Source organism: Megascapheus bottae, chromosome 20, assembly GCF_031878675.1.
Source record: "Megascapheus bottae isolate mThoBot1 chromosome 20, mThoBot2.hap1, whole genome shotgun sequence".
In the NCBI taxonomy this organism is placed as follows: domain Eukaryota; kingdom Metazoa; phylum Chordata; class Mammalia; order Rodentia; family Geomyidae; genus Megascapheus; species Megascapheus bottae.
In genome coordinates, this window is record NC_143528.1 from 31,841,947 (window position 1) to 31,860,705 (window position 18,759).

The 18,759-nt window shown below is 46.2% G+C and overlaps 1 protein-coding gene across 1 annotated transcript; it reads left to right on the plus strand.

Moving 5' to 3' along the window:
• The first annotated feature begins 701 nt into the window (after nt 1–701).
• On the plus strand, nt 702–17,588 carry Tmem192 (transmembrane protein 192). Its single transcript, XM_090354224.1, has 6 exons — nt 702–837; nt 3,159–3,305; nt 6,911–7,178; nt 12,866–13,000; nt 13,730–13,832; nt 14,496–17,588. Exons 1-6 carry the CDS (start codon nt 811–813, stop codon nt 14,623–14,625), a joined length of 810 nt encoding a protein of 269 aa, XP_090210350.1. The 5' UTR covers nt 702–810; the 3' UTR covers nt 14,626–17,588.
• The last annotated feature ends 1,171 nt before the right edge of the window (nt 17,589–18,759 follow it).

Genomic DNA, 18,759 nt, shown 5'->3' on the forward strand with positions numbered 1-18,759 from the left:
CATACACTTATACACAGAGCAAATGTGGAATATTAAGTAACAATAAAAACTAGAATAAATCAATACAAGGGATAAGGGATTTCATTGTTCTAGTCTCTTATTATTTTTTGTGGGTCATGGGGCTTGAATTCGGCCTGGGCACTGTCCCTGAGCTCTTCAACTCAAGGCTACCACTCTACCCTTGAGCCAAGCCCCACTTCCCATTTTCTAGAGGTTAATTGGAGATGAGTCTCAGGTCCTTTTGTGCCCGGGCTGGCTCTGAACCTTGATGCTCAGATCTCAACCTCTTGAGTAGCTAGGATTGCAGGCGTGAGCCACCACGCCCGGCTTGTGCTAGTCTCTTGACATTTGTTTAGGGTGACAAATTTCAAAATCAAAGCTTGAGGGGAAACGCATGTCCACATAAGTTCTTGAGAAATAATTCATAGGATGTTAGGATTGTGAGACTTTAAGATGCGGCGGAGGCTTACACAATCTTTCTGTTTTGGTTTGTTGGCACAGGGTCTCAGGTGAGAGAGCCCAACACGGCCTCAAAGCAAAACAGCCCACTGTTAGAAGTCACCTTGGTAGAGCTGGAGAAGCAGAACCCCCAGGTTCAGGTCCTCCGCTGGGGCACGCCCCTCGCCACCTGGACCAATCAGCAGTGAGGGGCGGGACCCGTCTGGCGGTGGGCGTGGCTGGCGCCGAGTGGGCGTGTCCGGAGCGGGGCCCGTAGGTCTGCGAAGGCGTCGACTTTCTGGGGTGCCCCCCACGCGGTGCTCCTGCGCAGCGGGGAGGCCGGGCCGGGTGGGGGGCTCCGTGGTTCGGGAAATGGCGTCGGGAAGCCGGATGGAGGACGTGAGTGCACCGGGACGGCGTGCGTCTGTCCCCGGGATTGGGGCGCACGGGGCGGGGACCTCTCCGCGCCTGCGGCCCGTACCGGCTCCGGGGACTCGGCCCTGCCTCCGGGGAAGGGCGCGGTGGGCTTTGGATACACGGGTGGGTGGGGGGGGCGGTTCCAGCCCACGCGTGACGCGCGTCCCGGGCCCCGGAACTGGGCAGCTCACGTGACGCGCGTGCAGCCTGGTAACCCTTCCTCCCCGGAGTCGTGACGAACCCCCCCACCCCCACGTCCCCGGCGTGGCGGCCTGCGAGGTCGGGCTGGACGCCGGCCGCCCCGGAGCGAGGCCAGCCGGGCACGGATGCAAGCAAACGAGACTGAATATATAGACTTTGCTTGTATTTATGTATGGGTATGTAGATCTCCATATCTCCCGGTTTACAGCGTAGCCGGACCCATCCAAAATCCTGCAGAACTGCCACCTTGACAGTTAAATAACAAGGCTGCAATCCTGCAAGAGATAAGGTTCCTGTGTAGAGACTGGAGTTAAACCGTTTCTTCTTGCTGGGGGCCTGTGGCCTGTCAGTCTTAGCTCCTGAGGATCACACTTGCAACTGGCAACTCCTGGCCACCAGAAAACCACAACTGGAGCTGTGGCTCAAGTGCTAGACTTGGGGAGGTGGGAGGGGGTAGGTTAGAGGCAGGCCAGCTCTGAGACAGCACCCAGGTCCTGAGTTCAGGCTCCTGGGCAGCATGGGTGTGACCATGTGTGTGCATACACACACACACACACACACACACACACACAATAAATTAAAAAGTTTTAAAGTAACTGAGAGGGTAGATAGGTTAGTTTGTTACACTGTGGAACCTTTTTGTTTTAAGTATTGTACCACATACATTCTCAGTACTGGAGAGGCCAGTCCTGTGTGTATTTGAAGTCATCCTGGCTGCATTGTGAGACCTTGTCTTAGAAACAAACAAAAATGGATTTTTTTTTCTACTCATTTTAATTTTTGCTGTGTTTATCAAGCCTGTACAGTAGTTGTTTATGGAATGGGATTTTCATTTTTTCTTTGTATGTAAATTTTTTGTCAATCATATGTGTGCTGCTACTGTGGCTTCAACTGTGGCTTTGAACTCTTTTGCTCAAAGTTAGTGCTGTTCTACTTGAATCCACAACTCCACTCCCTAGAAGGGGATTTTTCCCAATACTGGGTTTTGAATCTAAGTTGGGCAGTGTTTTGTGTTCTCCATTTTGGAAATGAAACCCTGGACCTTGTTTGTTCTGGGAAACCAATCTACATCCCAGTCTCTTGCCTTTTTTTTTTTTTTTTTTGCCAGTCCTGAGGCATGAACTCAGGGCCTGAGCACTGTCCTTGGGTTTTTCTCAAGGCTAGAACCCTACCACTTGAGCCACAGCACCACTTCTGGCTTTTTCTATGTATGTGGTCCCGAGGAATTGAACCCAGGTCTTTGTGCATGCTAGGCAAACACTCTACCACTAGGCAAACTCCCACCCCCCCTTTTTTTTTGTAACAGGATTTATAATGTAGTTTACACTATCCTAGAACTTGCTAGGTAGCCCTAGTTTGCTTTTTTTTTTTTTTTTTGCTCTGGTTATTTTTCAGAATTGTTGTTATGTTTTTCAAAGTGGAGGTGTAGTGTGTAGCACCAGCCTTGAAAAAAAGCAAGAGGCTTGGGGTTGGGAGTGGTGTTGTGGCTCAAGTGATAGAGCTCTAGCCTTGAGAAAGTCCAAGGACAGTTCTCAGGCCCTGTGTTCAAGCCCAGGACTGGCAAAAACAAAAGTGTGTTGCCGGGTAAGGTGGCTCATGCCTGTAATCCTAGCTACTCAGGTGGCAGAGATCTGAGGATCAAAGTTCAAGGCCAGCCTGGGCACTAAAGAAGATGAACTTCTTTATCTCCAATTAATCTCTAGAAAACGGGAAGTGAGGCTTTGGCTCTGGTGGTAGGGTGGTAGCCTTGAGCTGAAGAGCTGAGGGACAGCTCCCAGTTCCAGAGTTCAAGCCCCATGACTGACAAAAAAAAGGGGGGGGTGAGGCCTGAGTTCAAGCCCCAGTACCAGCACACACCAGAAAAGGTGGCTGTGTGTTTCCCAGGGTGGGTCTTATATCACTGTCCTCCTGCCTAGCCTTCTGTGGAACTTAAATGACAGGGACTTCCCACCAAATCTAGCTTGGGATCTCACTGGGTTTTTGTCTGGGTGGCCTGCAGTCACCTGATCTTGAGAAGAGATGTGCTGCGGTAGTTGTGATGGTTTGTCCTGGAAACATGATTCAGAAAGCAATGACTCCAGTCTCTGTTTTCTGCCCCTCAGGGCTCCGTGGACATCATCCAGAGCGTAGAAGATGAGCCCCTGCTGGACGCCCAGCTTCTCCCCCAGCACTCCTTGCAGGCTCACTTCAGACCCAGATTCCATCCGCTGCCTACCATCCTCATAGCAAATCTTCTTGTGGTGTTACATGTGAGTTAGCTGGACAGGGGGAATCTGCAGAGCCAATGCTCCTAAAAAAATCTGCACTCCTCAGAGGGCATTTGAAATGTTTTGCGCTCATGCTTGTAATTCAGAAAACTTACAGTAGATGTCGATGTGGGTAGGGTTCCTGTAACACCGGCCAGCCTTCGTTTCAAGGCAGGCTGCCTTTCAACACAGCTCACATTGTCTCTCACTTGAATCCTTGCTTTTGAAATACCCTTTCCTTTTTTTTTCTTCTTTCCCCTGTCTTTCTCTTCTCTTTTGTGCCAGTACAACTGCTTGAACTCAGGACCTAGATGCTGTCCATTAGCTATTTCATTCAAGACCAGCACTCTGCAGTCTCACTTCTGGCTTCTTGGAAATAAAAAGTCTTACATACTTTCCTGCCCTGGCTGGCTTTGAATCGAGATGCTTAGATCTCAGTCTCCAGAGTAGCTATGATTATATGCATGAGCCATCAGCACTGAGGGTAGATTTCAGTTTTGTTTTGTTTTTTGCCAGTCCTGGGCTTGAGCTCAGGGCCTGAGCACTGTCCTTGGACTTTCTCAAGGCTACAGCTCTACCACTTGAGCCTCAGCACCACTTCTAGCTTTTTTCTATGTATGTGGTGCCAAGGAATTGAACTTTGTGCATGCTAGGCAAGCACTCTACCACTAGGCCAAACTCCCGGCCCTTCAGTTTTAATTTATTGCTTATTTAACCCCATTTAGTCAAAACCACAAGTAGCTCAGTCAAAAGAGCTTTGTGTTCAAAGCCAAGCTGGGCTATATAAGTGAGATCCTGTCTCAGAGAAAAAAAAAAAGTTAAAGTCGGGCACTGCTGGCGGCTCACTCCTGTAATCCTAGCTGCTCTGGAGGCTGAGATCTGAGGATCAAGGTTCAAAGCCAGCCCAGGCAAAAAAGGACCTGAGATTCTTTTTTTTTTTTTTTTTTTTTTTTTTTTGCCAGTTCTGGGCTTGAGCTCAGGGCCTAAGCACTGTCCTTAGATTTTCTCAAGGATAGAGCTCTACTACTTGAGCCTCAGCACCACTTCCGGCTTTTTTTTCTATGTATGTGATACCGAGGAATCGAACCCGGGTCTTCATGCATGCTAGGCAAGCACTTAAACCACTAGGCTAAACTCTCGGCCCCAGGACCTGAGATTCTTAGCTCCAAATAAAATGGAAAGTGGGGCTTGGCTCAAGGGTAGAGTGGCAGCCTTGCACTGAAGAGCTCAGGCCGAGTTTAAGCCCCATGACCCACAAAAAAATAACAGTAAATAAAGTTAAGGGGCCAGGAGCGTAGCTTAGTGGTAGCATGAGCTGAAGAGCTCCGGGACAACGCCCAGGCCCAGAGTTCAAGTCCTACTACCGACAAAAAAAAAAAGAAAAAAGGAAAAGCTGGACGTGGTGCTGTGGCTCAAGTGGCAGAGCACCAGCCTTAAGCAAAAATAGATCCAAGCAGTACAAGAGCGATGACTCAATATTCGGGTACTCAAGGTTATGGATATGGTCTTGGAGATATGAACATAACTACATAGACATAAAAATCTATGATGGGATATATACTCTATAGACATAATGTTATATAGATCGATACGTATCTATGACATACAAACTCTCAGCTTAATCTTAATTATGTTCTAAAATCTATGTGCCAGTGATTGCATATAGAGATTCCCTTCTTGGATACTTATTTGTTAAGCATGACATTTGAAATATGATCTAAAAATCAGTGTTAATAAAATCTTTCAAAAAAACATAACTGTGTCCAAGGGAGGCTGGGAGTTTGGCCTAGTGGTAGAGTGCTTGCCTAGCATGCATGAAGACCCAGGTTCAATTCCTCGGTACCACATACATAGAAAAAGCCAGAAATGGTGCTATGGCTCAAGTGGTAGAACTCTAGCCTTTAGAAAGCCCAAGGACAGTTGCTAGGCTCTGAGTTCATGCCTCAGGACTGGCAGTAAATAAAGTTAAATATAAATAATTAAAATAAAAGGGTTGAACATGTAGTTCAAGTGGCATAGTGCTTACCTAGCATGCATGAGCTTAGTCCCCAGACAAGGAGCAGCATTTTCTACAGGCTTCTTTGTATCAGAATGGATCCTTCAGAGGCAGGGAGTTTAGCCTAGTGGTAGAGTGCTTGCCTAGCATGCATGAAGACCTGGGTTCGATTCCTCAGTACCACATACATAGAGAAAGTCCAAGTTCAGTGCTCAGTCTCTGAGCTCAAGCCCAAGACTGGCAAAAAAAAAAAAAATTAAAAAAATGGATCCTTCAGGTTTAATGTAGAGAATTATAGAGAATATGTTAACTTTTCAACGTTTTACATTGTGATAATATAATTTTTTTTTTGTTTTTTGGTAATATGAATCTGTTTGGTTTTTGGTTTGTTTGGTTTTTGTTTTTCCTTGTCAGTCCCAGGTCTTGAATTCAGGGCCAGGGTAGGCACTGTTCTTTGGGCTTTCTCATGGCTAGCACTCTTACTATTTGAGCCACAGCACCACTTCCGGCTTTTTCTGTGTATGTGGTACTGAGGAATGGAACCCAGATTTCGTGCATGGTAGGCAAGCACTCTACCACTAGGCCATGCTCCTGGCCCAGTAATTCTTGAGTCTCCACAAATCACCTTGACAGATCAGATCAACTTAATAGACTCATTCTGTGTAGAACTTACTAGGGTTGGAAATTAGCCATGGATTCCTGTTCCAGCTTCCTAAGCTTTTCTTTATATCTCCCTCTGTGTTTTTTGCTAAAATCATAGGAGCAGATGCAGAGAGGTCTGCACATCTGCGAAGGGCCTTGACTGCTTACAGAAAGTAGGGCCTCTGTAATGATTACTTCCTTCTGGGGATCCAGGCACAGCCAGCAGGGGACGTAGTGCTGCTGATCCACGCCACCAGCCCCTGTTATAACAGTGGTGAAAAGGGAATCTAAGCTCACACACAGAGTTCTGAAGCTAGCCCAGGCACAAAAGTCTGTGCAACTCCTATCTCCAGTTAACCACAAAAAAAGCAGAAATGGAGCACTGGCCTTGAGCAAAATGCTCAGGGACAGCACCCAGGCCCTGAATTAAAGCCCTAGGACTGGCACAAAAGAAGTGGGGGGCAGAGAGGTGATAGTGCTGGGAACTGGTTTCTCATGATTGTAATTCTGGCTACTCAGGAGGGAGGAATCCAGAGTCTGAAGCAGAAAAGTCCTTGAGAATAACAAGCAGATAGCTGGGCTGGAGGCATGGCTCAAGTGGTTGTGCGCCAGCTGGTTCTAAGCCATTAGCTAGCAAGCCATTGTAAGTGTGAGGTCCTGAGTTCAAATCTAAGGGCTGCCAAATATATGTATGTCTATTACAAATATTTATTTATTTATTTATTTATTTATTTTGCCTGGGGCTTGAACTCAGGGCTTAAAGCTAGCCCTCTGCCACTTGAGCCACAGCACCACTTCCAACTTTTTCTTTGTATATATAGTACATATACTATACATTATATATTACATATTATATATATATATATGTGCTATACATAGGCTAGCATAAGCCATGAGTCTTCTGGGATGGTGATTTTTGTTCCCCAGTTCTACATGTTACCACTAAATCAGCCACTTTCCTTTCCAACAGGTTGTGTTCGTGACTTTAGCATTTTTAACAGGTGTGCTTTGTACCTTCAACAATCCAAATGATGATGACAAGTGCCCAGGAAATTACACAAACCCACTGAAAGTTCAGACGGTCATAATCTTGGGGAAAGTGATACTGTGGATTCTGCATGTGTTTCTTGAGCGCTACATCCAGTGTCACCACAGCAAAGTGAGAAACCAAGGCTATAACCGAATATACCGATCCACCCGCCATCTTAAAAGCCTTGCCTTCATGATTCACTCCACTGGTAAGTAGCATTGTGTGCCAGCTCTCTGTGACTTGGTTGTTGAAAAGTGACAGCAGGAGGGCCAATGGAAGCAGAATGCTCTGAGTTGCTCTGATGCCAGCATGCAGGAAGCAGAGGCTGGTGGATTGCAAGTTTCAGTCCAGCCGAGGCTATCTTTGGAGATCCTGTCTCAGAACGAACACACACACACACACACACACACACACACACACACACACACACACACACACACGTGTGTTCTTGAACTTGGACTCAAGGACTAGGCATTTTTCATGGGCTTTTTCTGTTTTTTTGCTCAAGATTAGCACTCTCCCAGTTGATCTACACCTTAATCTGAAGTCATTTTTTAAGGAGTTTTACGGACTTTACTGCCCCAGCGGACACTGAATTGTGATCTTCAGATCTCAGCCTTCTGAGTAGCTAGGATTACAGGTGTGAACCACCAGCACCTGGCTTAATGCAGCAACCTATATTGGCCAGAAGATGTCACCATCACACAAAAAGACCTAAATGACCAAATAGTAATAATAATACTCAGTTTCCCACATGACATTCTAGAAATAGTTTGTTATTGTTGTTTTCTTTTATGGTAGTAGTGGGATTTGAGAGCTTTCCTCCATCCTTGCGCCGTAACTTCACTTTGGCTTTTTGGTGGTTATTAGAGGTATTTTCTTGCCTGGGCTAGCGTTGAACCCAGATCCTCCAGTGTCAGTCTTTTGAGTAACTAGACTTGAGCCACTGACACCAGCTTAAATTCTTCTTCACATAATATCCTTAATGAATGTGCTGTAACAGTTGGACATGGACAACGTATCTCTTTCTTGTTGTTCCTGTAAGGACAACAGGAAATCAAAGGGCAGGAGCGGCAGTCTCTCATGTTTAGCCTAGGCTGACCCAAGTTTAGTATTCTGCTTTTGTTCATGAAGGACTGGGATTCCAGGATTGTGCTAACACACTGTCCCATGTATTCATTATAATAAATAACAAAACAGAATATAATTTAGCCTGATGGGATGGTCATGGTCACAACCCTGGCACTCTGTGGGACAGGAAGAGATCAATTCAAGGCCAGCCTGAAAGGAACAGCAAGTTGAAAACCAAAGCGTTGGCCTATTGTCACGTAGGGTATTTCTGCTGCACCCTGAGCAAGTAAGCTGGGAGATCTGGATGGAAGGGGGTGGTGAACAACCTGGGGACAGATCTGGATGTGGCTGGGGAGAGCTGGGGGGTGGGGCAGGTTGTGCCCCCTACACCTCTCAGAGGCAAGGAAGTGAGTCTAGATCTAAACACTGCTGAGCAGGGGTCCTGGTGTAAGGGCTGTGTCCTCTACCACAGGGAACGCGGGGAAGGCAGATCTTAAAACGCCTTACAGGAGGTGACAGCTTTCACATCTGAGAACTCTGCTCTGATCCACTGGAGTGGTACCTGGGAATCCTCTACCAATGATTGCCTTTATTTGTAGAGGTTTTATCTGCTTCCTGTTGTAATCCCCCCGGAAGGATCACCAGAGACCGAAGATCAGTGGGAATTGCAATGAGTCGTTTATTGACGAGCTCGAGCACGAGCACGAGCACGAGCACGGGCCTCTGTCCTTGATAGTCGAGTGCAGACCAGAGCCCAAAATTACAGCACCTTTAACACATTCTTTGGTAGGAGGAAGGTCTCAGCAAGCATTGGCAACAAATCAATTGGCGCAATACAAACCGGGAAGAGGGTTGTGACTAATCATTGGTCGGTTTAGCGAGCTGTCGTGCTTTGAACTGATTGGCTAATGGACGAAGAGAAAGACCCAATATGGGGTTAGTGGAGAAAGACCAACAAGGGGCCAGACTAATGGGCAAAGAGAAAGACCCGACAAGGGGCCAGACGTGGACAGGCTAATAGGCTTGTGCCTAGTTCGCTGGCCCTCACAAGTCCGGCCTTGTAACTCATGCTCCAGATCTAGGAGTGTCTGGGGCCCGGGGGGAGTGTGTGGTTGTAGATTAGCCACGAGAACAGCAGTTACATTCCTCAGGGTTTTAGCAAGCAGGTATAGAGAAGCAGAAAGGCAAGTTAAGAAAATACAAGTATAAAAATACAAATGGCTAACATAGGTTTATAGAAAATATATATTCTTTACGCTCCTCAAAACTATGATCTTCTTGAGTAGCCAGGATTACAGGTGTGAGCCACCAGTGCCCAGTTTTATTTTATTTTTTAAATTATAAAAGTGATGTTCAGAGGAATAAGTTAGGAAAAGAGTACATTTCAGTTTGGGGTTTTTTTGTTTTTGTTTTCTTTGGTTTTTTTTTTTGCTAGTCCCAGGGTTTGAACTCAAGGCCTGAACACTGTCCTTGGATTTTCTCAAGACTAGAGCTCTACCACTTGAGCCACAGCACCATTTCCAGCCTTTTCTATGTATGTGGCACCAAGGAATCAAACCTGGGTCTTTGTGCACGCTAGGCAAGCACTCTACCACTAGGCCAAACTCCTGGCCCAGTACATTTTGTTTTGGACACTGACACCCCTTCCCTTACTGGCCTTGATCTTTGAGTTTTCCTGCCTCTACCAACAGCTGGGCTTACAGAATGTGCCACCGTGCCTAGCTTTGTTTCCTTCTGTTTGCAATGCGCTGGGTGTAAACCAGGAAAGTTCTCTACCTTAACCCCTTAGTTAATTTCAGTAGGTCATATAAGAGTGCTTATGGGGCTGGGAGCATGGCCAAGTGGTAGAGCTTGGCTATTTAGGAAGCTGAGATCTGAAGATTAGGATGCATACACCCAGTAGCTCCAAATCATAAAGAATCCTTTTCTTAAGCCAGGCATGGTTGTTCACACCTATAATCCTAGCTACTCAAGAGGCTGAGATCTGAATATTGAGGTTCAAAGCCAGCCCAGGCACTTAAAGTCCATGAGACTCTTATCTCTAATTAATTACCAGAAAACCTGAAGTGGTGCTGTAGCTCAAGGGGTAGGGCAGTAGCTATGAGCTGAAGAGCTCAGGGATATTGCCCAGGCCCAGAGTTCAAGCCCCACAACTAACAAAAAAGAGTATTTTATTTTGTGGTTGTAGTTGTTGGTCATGGGGCTTAAACTCTGGACTTGGCACTCTCCCTGAGCTCTTTTGGTCAAGGCTAATGCTCTACCACTTTGACCCAAGGGCCACTTTACTGCTGGCTAATTGGAGATAAAAGTCTCATAAACTTGGCTGTCCAGGCTGGCTTTGTCTGGGATCTCAGCCTCTGAGTAATAGGATTACAGGGTTGATCTACCAGCCCTGCCTCCTTATCTCTAATTAAGGAGGCCTAGCAAGTAGTGAATCACTAACAGTGAGCAAAACAAAACAAAGCCAGTGAGACAGTGAAGCTGAGTTCAAGCCAAAGTATGGGCCAAAAAACAGAAGAAGGAAGGGAATAAAAACTGGAAAGAATAGAACAGAAAAGGTTATACAGCTGGCCATGGTACTTGCTTATAACTCAGAACTTGGGAGGCCAGGGCAGGAAGAATGTGAGTTCAAAGCCCCCCTTAGCTACATACTGAGATCTGCCTGAGGGAAGGTAGGGAGGGGTAGAATAGAAGAGATATAAATAATCCTTGTTTTCTCACTAACAGTTTGATAAACATGTTTAAGGAGTTTAGAGAAATTCTGAGATAAGATTTTGTAGGAAACTGACCTTCTGACTTTTAAAATGAAGCCTATAATCCTAGCTACTCAAGAAGCTGGGACCTGAGGATCCAGGTTCAAAGCCAGCCCGGGCACAAAAGTCCTCTCCAACTAACTGCCAGAAAACTGGAAGTGGTGCTGTGGCACAAGTGGTACAGTGCTAGCCTGAAGAGCCCAGGGACAGTGCCCAGGTCCAAAGTTCAAGCCCCATGACGGGGAAAAAAAAGAATGGAGAGTTGGAGGCTGCCTACTTCTGTAGACCTTAACTATAAATCCGGCTTTCTATGAGCCAGTTCATCTGCATAATTTGCTAGAGTGGCTCATAAGTCCTGGTGACATCACCCCACTTACATCTGTGGATTTAGACAGAGATTCTCAAGCAGTCTGGGTGGGGCTTGGATCTGCTCAGCTTTTGGGTACTCCACCCTCTTGGTGAGGGAATCTTAGTGACTGGAATCTGGATCTGATTGTCAAGAATTCTTAGGAACTCATCACCCTGGGGCTGTGAGTGCCCCCTCCCCCTCCCAGTTTCACCCAAATCTGCATAAACTGCTGTGCTGAGGAAGGGCTTGTTTTAAATAACAAGCAATTCAATCATCCAGGTAATTCTGAGGGTTTTAGGGACTTTATGCCTAGACCAGTTATAACAAAAGATGTTCTCTCCTTCCTGTCATTCAGGAAATTACTGGGGTTTGGGAGCTCTGGGCCAGAAAGCAGTCAACTATCTACTGTGTTTAGGCCAGCTGGGTTTTTTTTTTTTTTTTTTTTTTTTTTCTGTTTCTACAGTGCTGGTAAAAACAGGTCTTTAGACTCCATGTTCAAAGTCCAGGAGTTCCAAGTCTAGCCACATGTCTCATATGTGAAATGGGGAACCAGGCTGGTAAAGGAGGTTTATAAAGCACAAGAGCCTTGGGAACACAGCATTAGAGTACCTCTTCCAGAGGTTTTGAGATTAAATACTCAAATTGGGGGTGGTGAGAAAGGTATGCATACACAGCCTCAAACCACAAGGTGTGGCCTGATTGGCCTTTATCTCAGTCTTGGTTCCCTGGGGTAGTTCCTGGAAAGTGGTTACTTTTTGACTTGAACTGAAGGGGAAATTCGGGTCTCTGGAGTTTGGGGCTGTTTCACTTAAAATTACAGCAAGGCTTTGCTTGTTTGAGGGGCTGGTTCCCTTCCATACAATGTAGGTATCTGAACGGTTATGTGTGTGTACATTCAGGGCCAGGGCACTATTTTTCTTTGCTTTTCACCCAAGGCTGGTGAGCAACAGCTCTATTTCCTGGGTTTTTTTGTGTGTGATTCATTGGACCTAAGCGTCTTAATGGAGTTTTAAACCTGGATCCTCAATAGCTAGGATTTCAGGCTTGAGCCACCAGCGCTGGAATGAAAGCATTGCCCTAGCTATTGAAACAGAGGCCTGTAGGCTCATTTCTTCTGGGACACACCCACACAGGACCACAGCCAGTCTTGTGGGCTGGCCTCTGGCTGGAAGGCCCCAGAAGTGGGATAGGCTTCTGTGGACCCCAATCTCCTTCAGCCACTCCAAGTCTTCACTAAGTTATTTTCCAGACCATTGGCCAGAAAGCCAGTGGTATTTTCCATCTTTTACGTCCTTCTGTCTGTTCAAGAATCCATGTGGGATCTTGTACTGATGTGGATTCTGCATAAAGGCCATCCCAGATTCTCCTTATCCTCTGTGATTGCTCCAGTGTCCTCATGCGAGCGTATCTTTCCTTTAATGGCAGCCATGACAAAAGTTATTTTCCAAAGGGGTTCAGTGTGTGAGAAGTAATGCACCTATTCCCTGATGAATGTAACTGTAACCACTCTATACATTATCCCGACAATAAAAAGGAAAAAAAAAGGTTATTTTCTATAACTCATCATCCTCTGAGTTGGTGTTGAGTGCCCACAGAATGTTCTGGAACTTCTCAGAGATCACTACAGACATGGCAGTGGCACCAGCAGCATGTAGGTTACTGCAGATTTTCTGGAAACATCTTTAAGTTGTCTCTGACACTGGTGTCTTTCTTCCTCCTCAGGAAATACCGCACTCCTCCTCATTTTAGGCCTGCAGCACTCCTTCCCCGAGTTCAGCCGGCTCTTCCTCCTCCTCCTCCTCACCACCCTGGGCCTGGAACTCATCTGCTCTCTCGCCTGGCTGCTCTTGTATGCAGGTGAGAACGACAGCTAGGCTGGGATGATTGTGTTATGTTTTGGTTTTGCATGTATCCGTTGTGTGAGGGGAAGGGGTCATTGTGACAGTGTTTCCCAGCCAATGGCACACCCTATGTCACCACTCCCCCTTAAAACAACCTCAGCCAGACTCACGGGTCTATTTTCATAACGCAAATGATGTGGCTCATCTTCGGCCTCAGCCTCTCCTCGGTTCACTCCCATGTGGCCATGGGAAGACTTCCCTTCCTCTCATCTTGAAGCATAGCCCTGACTGTAGTTGTCAGTAAGTTCCCCTCATTAGCTGCATTTGGTCATTTGTAGAAGGGAGTAGTTATGAAAGCTGAATAAGCAGCTGAAGTGTCGTAGAAAGTGCCCAGTAAACTTCAGTGATGACTGACATTGTATAACGACAGCTTCTAGATTCCCCTATTAGTGATGCCTGGGTCCCTTCCAAATGACCACCTGCACTTAGGAATACTGTGTATTCCAGTCCCATGCAGTCCCATGCATGTTAACTTACTAGCATGTATTAGCTGTACAAAGGGGAGTTTCACCGTGACAGTTCCACACATGCATACAGTGTGGCTCGATCTCACTCATCCCCATCACACTCCTTCACTCCTATCTATTGACTTACTTGGAAAGAACAGCTAGTTATTCCAAATAATTAGAATAAACATAGATATTTTCCAGAATTGAGTACTCTAATAATAATCTTGTTCTCTTAGTGAAAATTGGAAGATTTAATAGAGCTAAACCACAACCTGATATCCTTGAAGAAGAAAAACTCTATGCGTACCCCTGCAGTATTCCTTCAGAGACAGGATTCAGGTAAGGCATGAGCTGGGAACAAGAGGATGAGACAAGTAACTGGAATCTTTGCTGTGAGGTGGAGTGGCCATCTGACCTGTCATCCTGGCTACTTGGGAGGCCAGAGAAAGAGGCTTCCACTTTCAAGGCTTTGTCGCAAAATACATTTTTTTTAAGGCTGGGGTGGGAATGCAGCTGAGTGGGTAGGGTACTTAATTGGTGCATACACAAGGCTTTGAATTCCATCCCTAATATTTCAAAGAGGGGAAAAAAAAGATAGTTATGAGCTGGCTGCAAGTGGCTCACGCTTACAATCCTGGCACTCAGGAGGCTGAGATTTAAGGATCCTGGTTCAAAGCCAGCCTAGGCAAGAAAGTTCATGAAACCCTTTATCTCTACCCACCAAAAAGCTAGAAATGGAGCTGGGCTGAAGTGATAGAACCCTACTCTTGATTTAAAGGAAAAAAAAAAAAAAAGAAAATAGCAATCACTCCCTACTCTCAGGATTCAGGGGAATGTCACGGTGTTATTTTGGATTATCCTCCCCTCCCTCCTCCATCTGTAATGCCCAAGGCACCAAGCATGTGTATTGAGAGCTAGAGCTGTCTCACTCCCTATCACTCCCTACCATGACACTGGGCAGTACTAAATTCATGTAGCCTGTTTATTTCCTGATTCTTGCAGGACTATTTCAAGCTTAGAAGAAGTTGTGGAAAAGCAAGGAGACATCATCGTGTGCCTGAAGCGGCACAATGCACTGCTGAGTAAACGGCTGCTGGCACTCACTTGTCCGGACCTAGGTGCACAGATGTGACCAGGGTGTTAATGAGAGTTGCTTCAGACCCTCCACTCGCCGGCCCCATGGGCAGTCACACCCTCTGTGGAGCCACAGCTTCCTGTCTGGGGTGGAAGCCTGGATTTGGCTCTTACCTGTGTGGCTGTTTGGGAGATCGGAGCGTGGGGGTCATTTGGAAGATGTTTGGTACTCACCTTGAGAACTTGAGAAAAATGTCCGTTTTGTACATTTTGAAATACTTTAACATCTTGGCTTATTCTGGGATCAAAGGTACAGTTGAAGAATCCTGCGATAATTTGATTCTTCATAAAAGAAGTCTCATGTGACACACTTTTAAACAGAGCTTTAAACTAATACGATCTGGGACATCTCTGGTGGCTCACACCTGTAACGCTACCTATTCAGGAGGGTGACGTCAGAGGATCCAGGTTTGAAGCCAGCCCAGGCAGGAAAGTACCTGAGAGTCTTTCTGATAATTAACCACCAAAAAGAAAGATGGAAGTGGACGTGTGGTGCAAGTGGTAGAACACTAGTCTTAAGTGAAAAGCTAAGGGATAGCACCCAGGCCCTGGGTTCAAACCCTAGCACTGACACACACACTCACACACACAAAAATTTGTTCACTTTATTTTACCCTGCAAGAAGTTGCCATGGGCCCGAGCACAGTGGCTCATGCCTGTAATCCTAGCTACTTGGGAGGCTGAGATCTGAGGATCATGGTTCAGAGCTAGCCCAGGCACCGAAGTCCATGAGACTTACCTCCAGTTAACCACTAGAAAACCAGGGGTAGGGTGGTAGCCTTGAGTTGAAGAGCTCAGAGAGCGCCCAGATCTAGGGCACAAGCTCTTTGAAAAAAAAAAAAAAAATTCATGGGGTTTGGAATGTGACTTAGTGGTAGAGTGCTTACCTAGGCATTCATGAATCCCGGGTTCACAGAAAAAAGCCCCGAAGTGGCACTGTGGTACAACTGGTAGAGCACTAGCCTTGACCAAAAGAAGTTCAGAGACAGCACCCAGGCCCTGAGTTCAAACTCCAGCACTGGCAAAAAAAAAAAAAGTTGCCATGTAGTTCAGTATTGATTATATCCTTATTGAACCAATAAGTTCAGTTGTAGGAATAGAACCTTCTTTGGCTTAAAATTTTATTTAAATTGGGTGAGAAGTGCTAATGTTTGTGTTGGATTGCACTTTAAAATGTTAACAAAATAAAATTTCACATCAACTTAATATGTAGATAGTAAACATCAGATTTCTGTGTGTGGAGTTAGGGGTTGGATTTAAGGTTTGCAGACCTTAGGCAAATGCTTTACCATTTAGCTCCATCCATCTTCAACTCAAAGGTTTTACTACTACTGGTGTTGAGACCTAGCTGGCCTCGAACTTCTTTGTAACTTGAACTGGCTTCCAAATTCTAGCCCTCCTGCCTCCCAAGTGCTGGGATTGCATATAGAGGTGCACAGCCACACCCGGTCATGAAATTCTTAAGGTTACAAATACATGTATTTGGACACTTTCCCTTGGCTGGCTCTTAGATAAAATGGAAACTCTGCCCCAAACCCATGCAGACGTCCAGGTACAAAGGAACAAAAGAAGAAGTTTAACGCGGGGAAAGGGACTGGTAGACCCCTTCTGACATAGATGAGCACGTGGGGAGAAGCACTGGCTACTGGCTTTGATTCCTCAGTACCACAAGTGGTAGCCTTGAAAAGCCCAAGGACAGTGCTCAGGCCCTGAATTCAAACTCAGTGAGCGGCAAAAAAAAAATCTCATGGACTTTAGCGCTCTGGGTGACTTTGAACCAAGATCCACAGATAGCCTCCTGAGTAGCTAGGATTACAGGCATGAGCCACCATGCCTGGCAGGACAACATCTTAGCCTCCTGAGTAGCTAGGATTAAAGGTGTGAGCCACCAGCTCCTGCCTTCAATATTGCCACTTTTCTAAGCTCAACAATGGACATTTCCAACAATAAATGAAACTAGGTATCAGAAGTGACAGAAAAACGAACAGTTGAAGTATTCTATTTACTGTGGATGCAAAATGACTGTAGCTTACATTCTAAAGAGGAACTGGATTTCTAGACTCTGTCCTCCTTTGAGGTTAACTGCAGGAAGGTTTAGCTGCTATGTCCGGGCCCTGGGGGGAAGTAGGCTTCTGGGAATTCTGGCCCAGTTAATGACTAGAGATGCTAAATAAGTGGCTACAAATGCCTTAAGCACTGTGTATAGAGTGAAACAACTGTGTGAGCCAGAGTGTGAGGCTGGTGGGGGCTGGAGCCTGGCCACTGCCTGCTTGGACTTGGTTGATAACGGGATCCATTGAAAGGCTTCAAGCAGAAATGAAGACACAAGTTTTAAATGTGGAGGAAAGCTGGGTGGGGTAATATAGCTCTATAGTGCTAGTTTATGGGTGACTGAGATGGGAGGATTGCAAGTTCAAGGCCAGCCTAGGGTATATAAGAATTGAGTCAAAAATACATGAGATGGTACTGAGTCAAAGTGGTAAAGTGCTGGCCTTGAGCAAACAACTTTGGGGACAGTGCCCAGGAGTAGAGTTCGAGCCTGGCAACCACCACTGCCAACAACATCTATTAGGAAAAATGGTGGCAGGAAGACTTGGCAAATCCCTAATGTATTATATGTATATATGTAAATAGATGCATAACATGACGTTAAGGAAACTGACTTGGGGGATTGGAGGCATGGTTTAGTTGGTAGAACGCTAGCCATGGAGCAGAAAACATCAGGTACAGAGTTCAGGTCCCTGTCTGGAACCAAAATCTGATTTGCAACCTCACTGCCAAGGAACTATACCCAGCTGTGGTACTGCGGTCCCATACCTTACCCAGGACACTGACAGTCTTCGTCACCCTAATTTGCCTGACAGCTTTGTCACTGTTGTGATTGCATTTCTATAAGTACTAAAGAAGTTGATTTTTTTCCCTTAATTCTCTGATCTTTTTATAAATAATTTCTGATGTGCACTTTTGCCTCATTTGTTCCTAACTCCTCTGAAATACTTTGTTTTGTTGGAACCAGGTTTGAACTCAGTGCCTCCCTATGGCCCTCATGTGGCTTCCCTATGCCTGTTGTGCAGCACCAGCTAGCTCAAGGACGCAAGACCAGTCTCCAGGACTTTCTACTCCCGCTGGCTACTTCCTCCATCACCCTGGTCTCAGCCTTCAGGGCACCAAGGATGATAAAGAAAAAACATGCAGAAGCTGGGAATGTGGCTTAGTGGAAGAGTGCACTTTTTATTTTTTCTCAGTTCTGCGGCCTGAGCTCCTCAGCTCAAGGCTACTCCTCTGTCTCTTGAGACACAGCGCCACTTCCAGTTTTCTAGTGATTAATTGGAGATAAGTCTCATGGACTGTAATGCTCAGGCTGGCTTTGAATCTTGATCCTCAGATCTCAGCCTCCTTAGTAGCTAGGATTACAGGCATGAGCCACCACACCCAGCTTGCCTGGCACACCTGAAGCCCTGGGTTTGATTCCTCAGCCACATAGAGAGGGAAGTGGTGCTCTGACTCAAGGGGTAGGGTGGTAGCCTTGAGCTGGGCCTCAGGGAGGACACCCACGCCCAGAGTTCAAGTCCCACAACTGGACAAACATACAAAAAGCAGGAAGTGACACGAGGAACTAGTGGTAGGGTGGTAGCCTTGAGCTAAAGAGCTCAAGGACAGCACCCAGGCAGAGATCCAGCCCCATGACCACCCCTCCAAAAAAAAAAAAGCTCAGACAGTACTCAGGTCCTGAGTTCAAGTCCTAGGACTGGCAAAAAAAAAAAACCCAAAACCCTAATCTGTAACCTTACTGCCAAGGAATTCTGCAAAAGGTTATGGCCCTAGCTTCTGGGTGCTGGTGGCCTCACACCTGTACTCCTAGCTACTCAAGAGGAAGAGATCAGAGGATTGCAACTCAAAGCCAGCCTGGGCATGGAAAAGCCCGTGAGACATTTATCTCCAATTCACCACCAGGAAACCGGAAGTGCCATTGTGGCTCAGTGAGTAGAGGGCCAGCCTTAAGTTGGAAAGCTCAAGGACAGCACCAAGGCCCCGAGTTCAAGCTCCATGACGGACCACACTGTGTTCCCAGGGTTAAAGGCACACTGTGCTCAGTTGGTTACATGAGAAACTCTTATTCGGAGCTCTTCAG

Bases quoted from the DNA above. Each gene is read 5' to 3' on its own strand.
- Tmem192 (XM_090354224.1), top strand. From the start codon at position 811: ATGGCGTCGGGAAGCCGGATGGAGGAC. The intron at 7,179-12,865 runs GTAAGTAGCATT...CTTCCTCCTCAG, and splicing joins CTTCATGATTCACTCCACTG to GAAATACCGCACTCCTCCTC. The intron at 13,001-13,729 runs GTGAGAACGACA...TTGTTCTCTTAG, and splicing joins CTGGCTGCTCTTGTATGCAG to TGAAAATTGGAAGATTTAAT.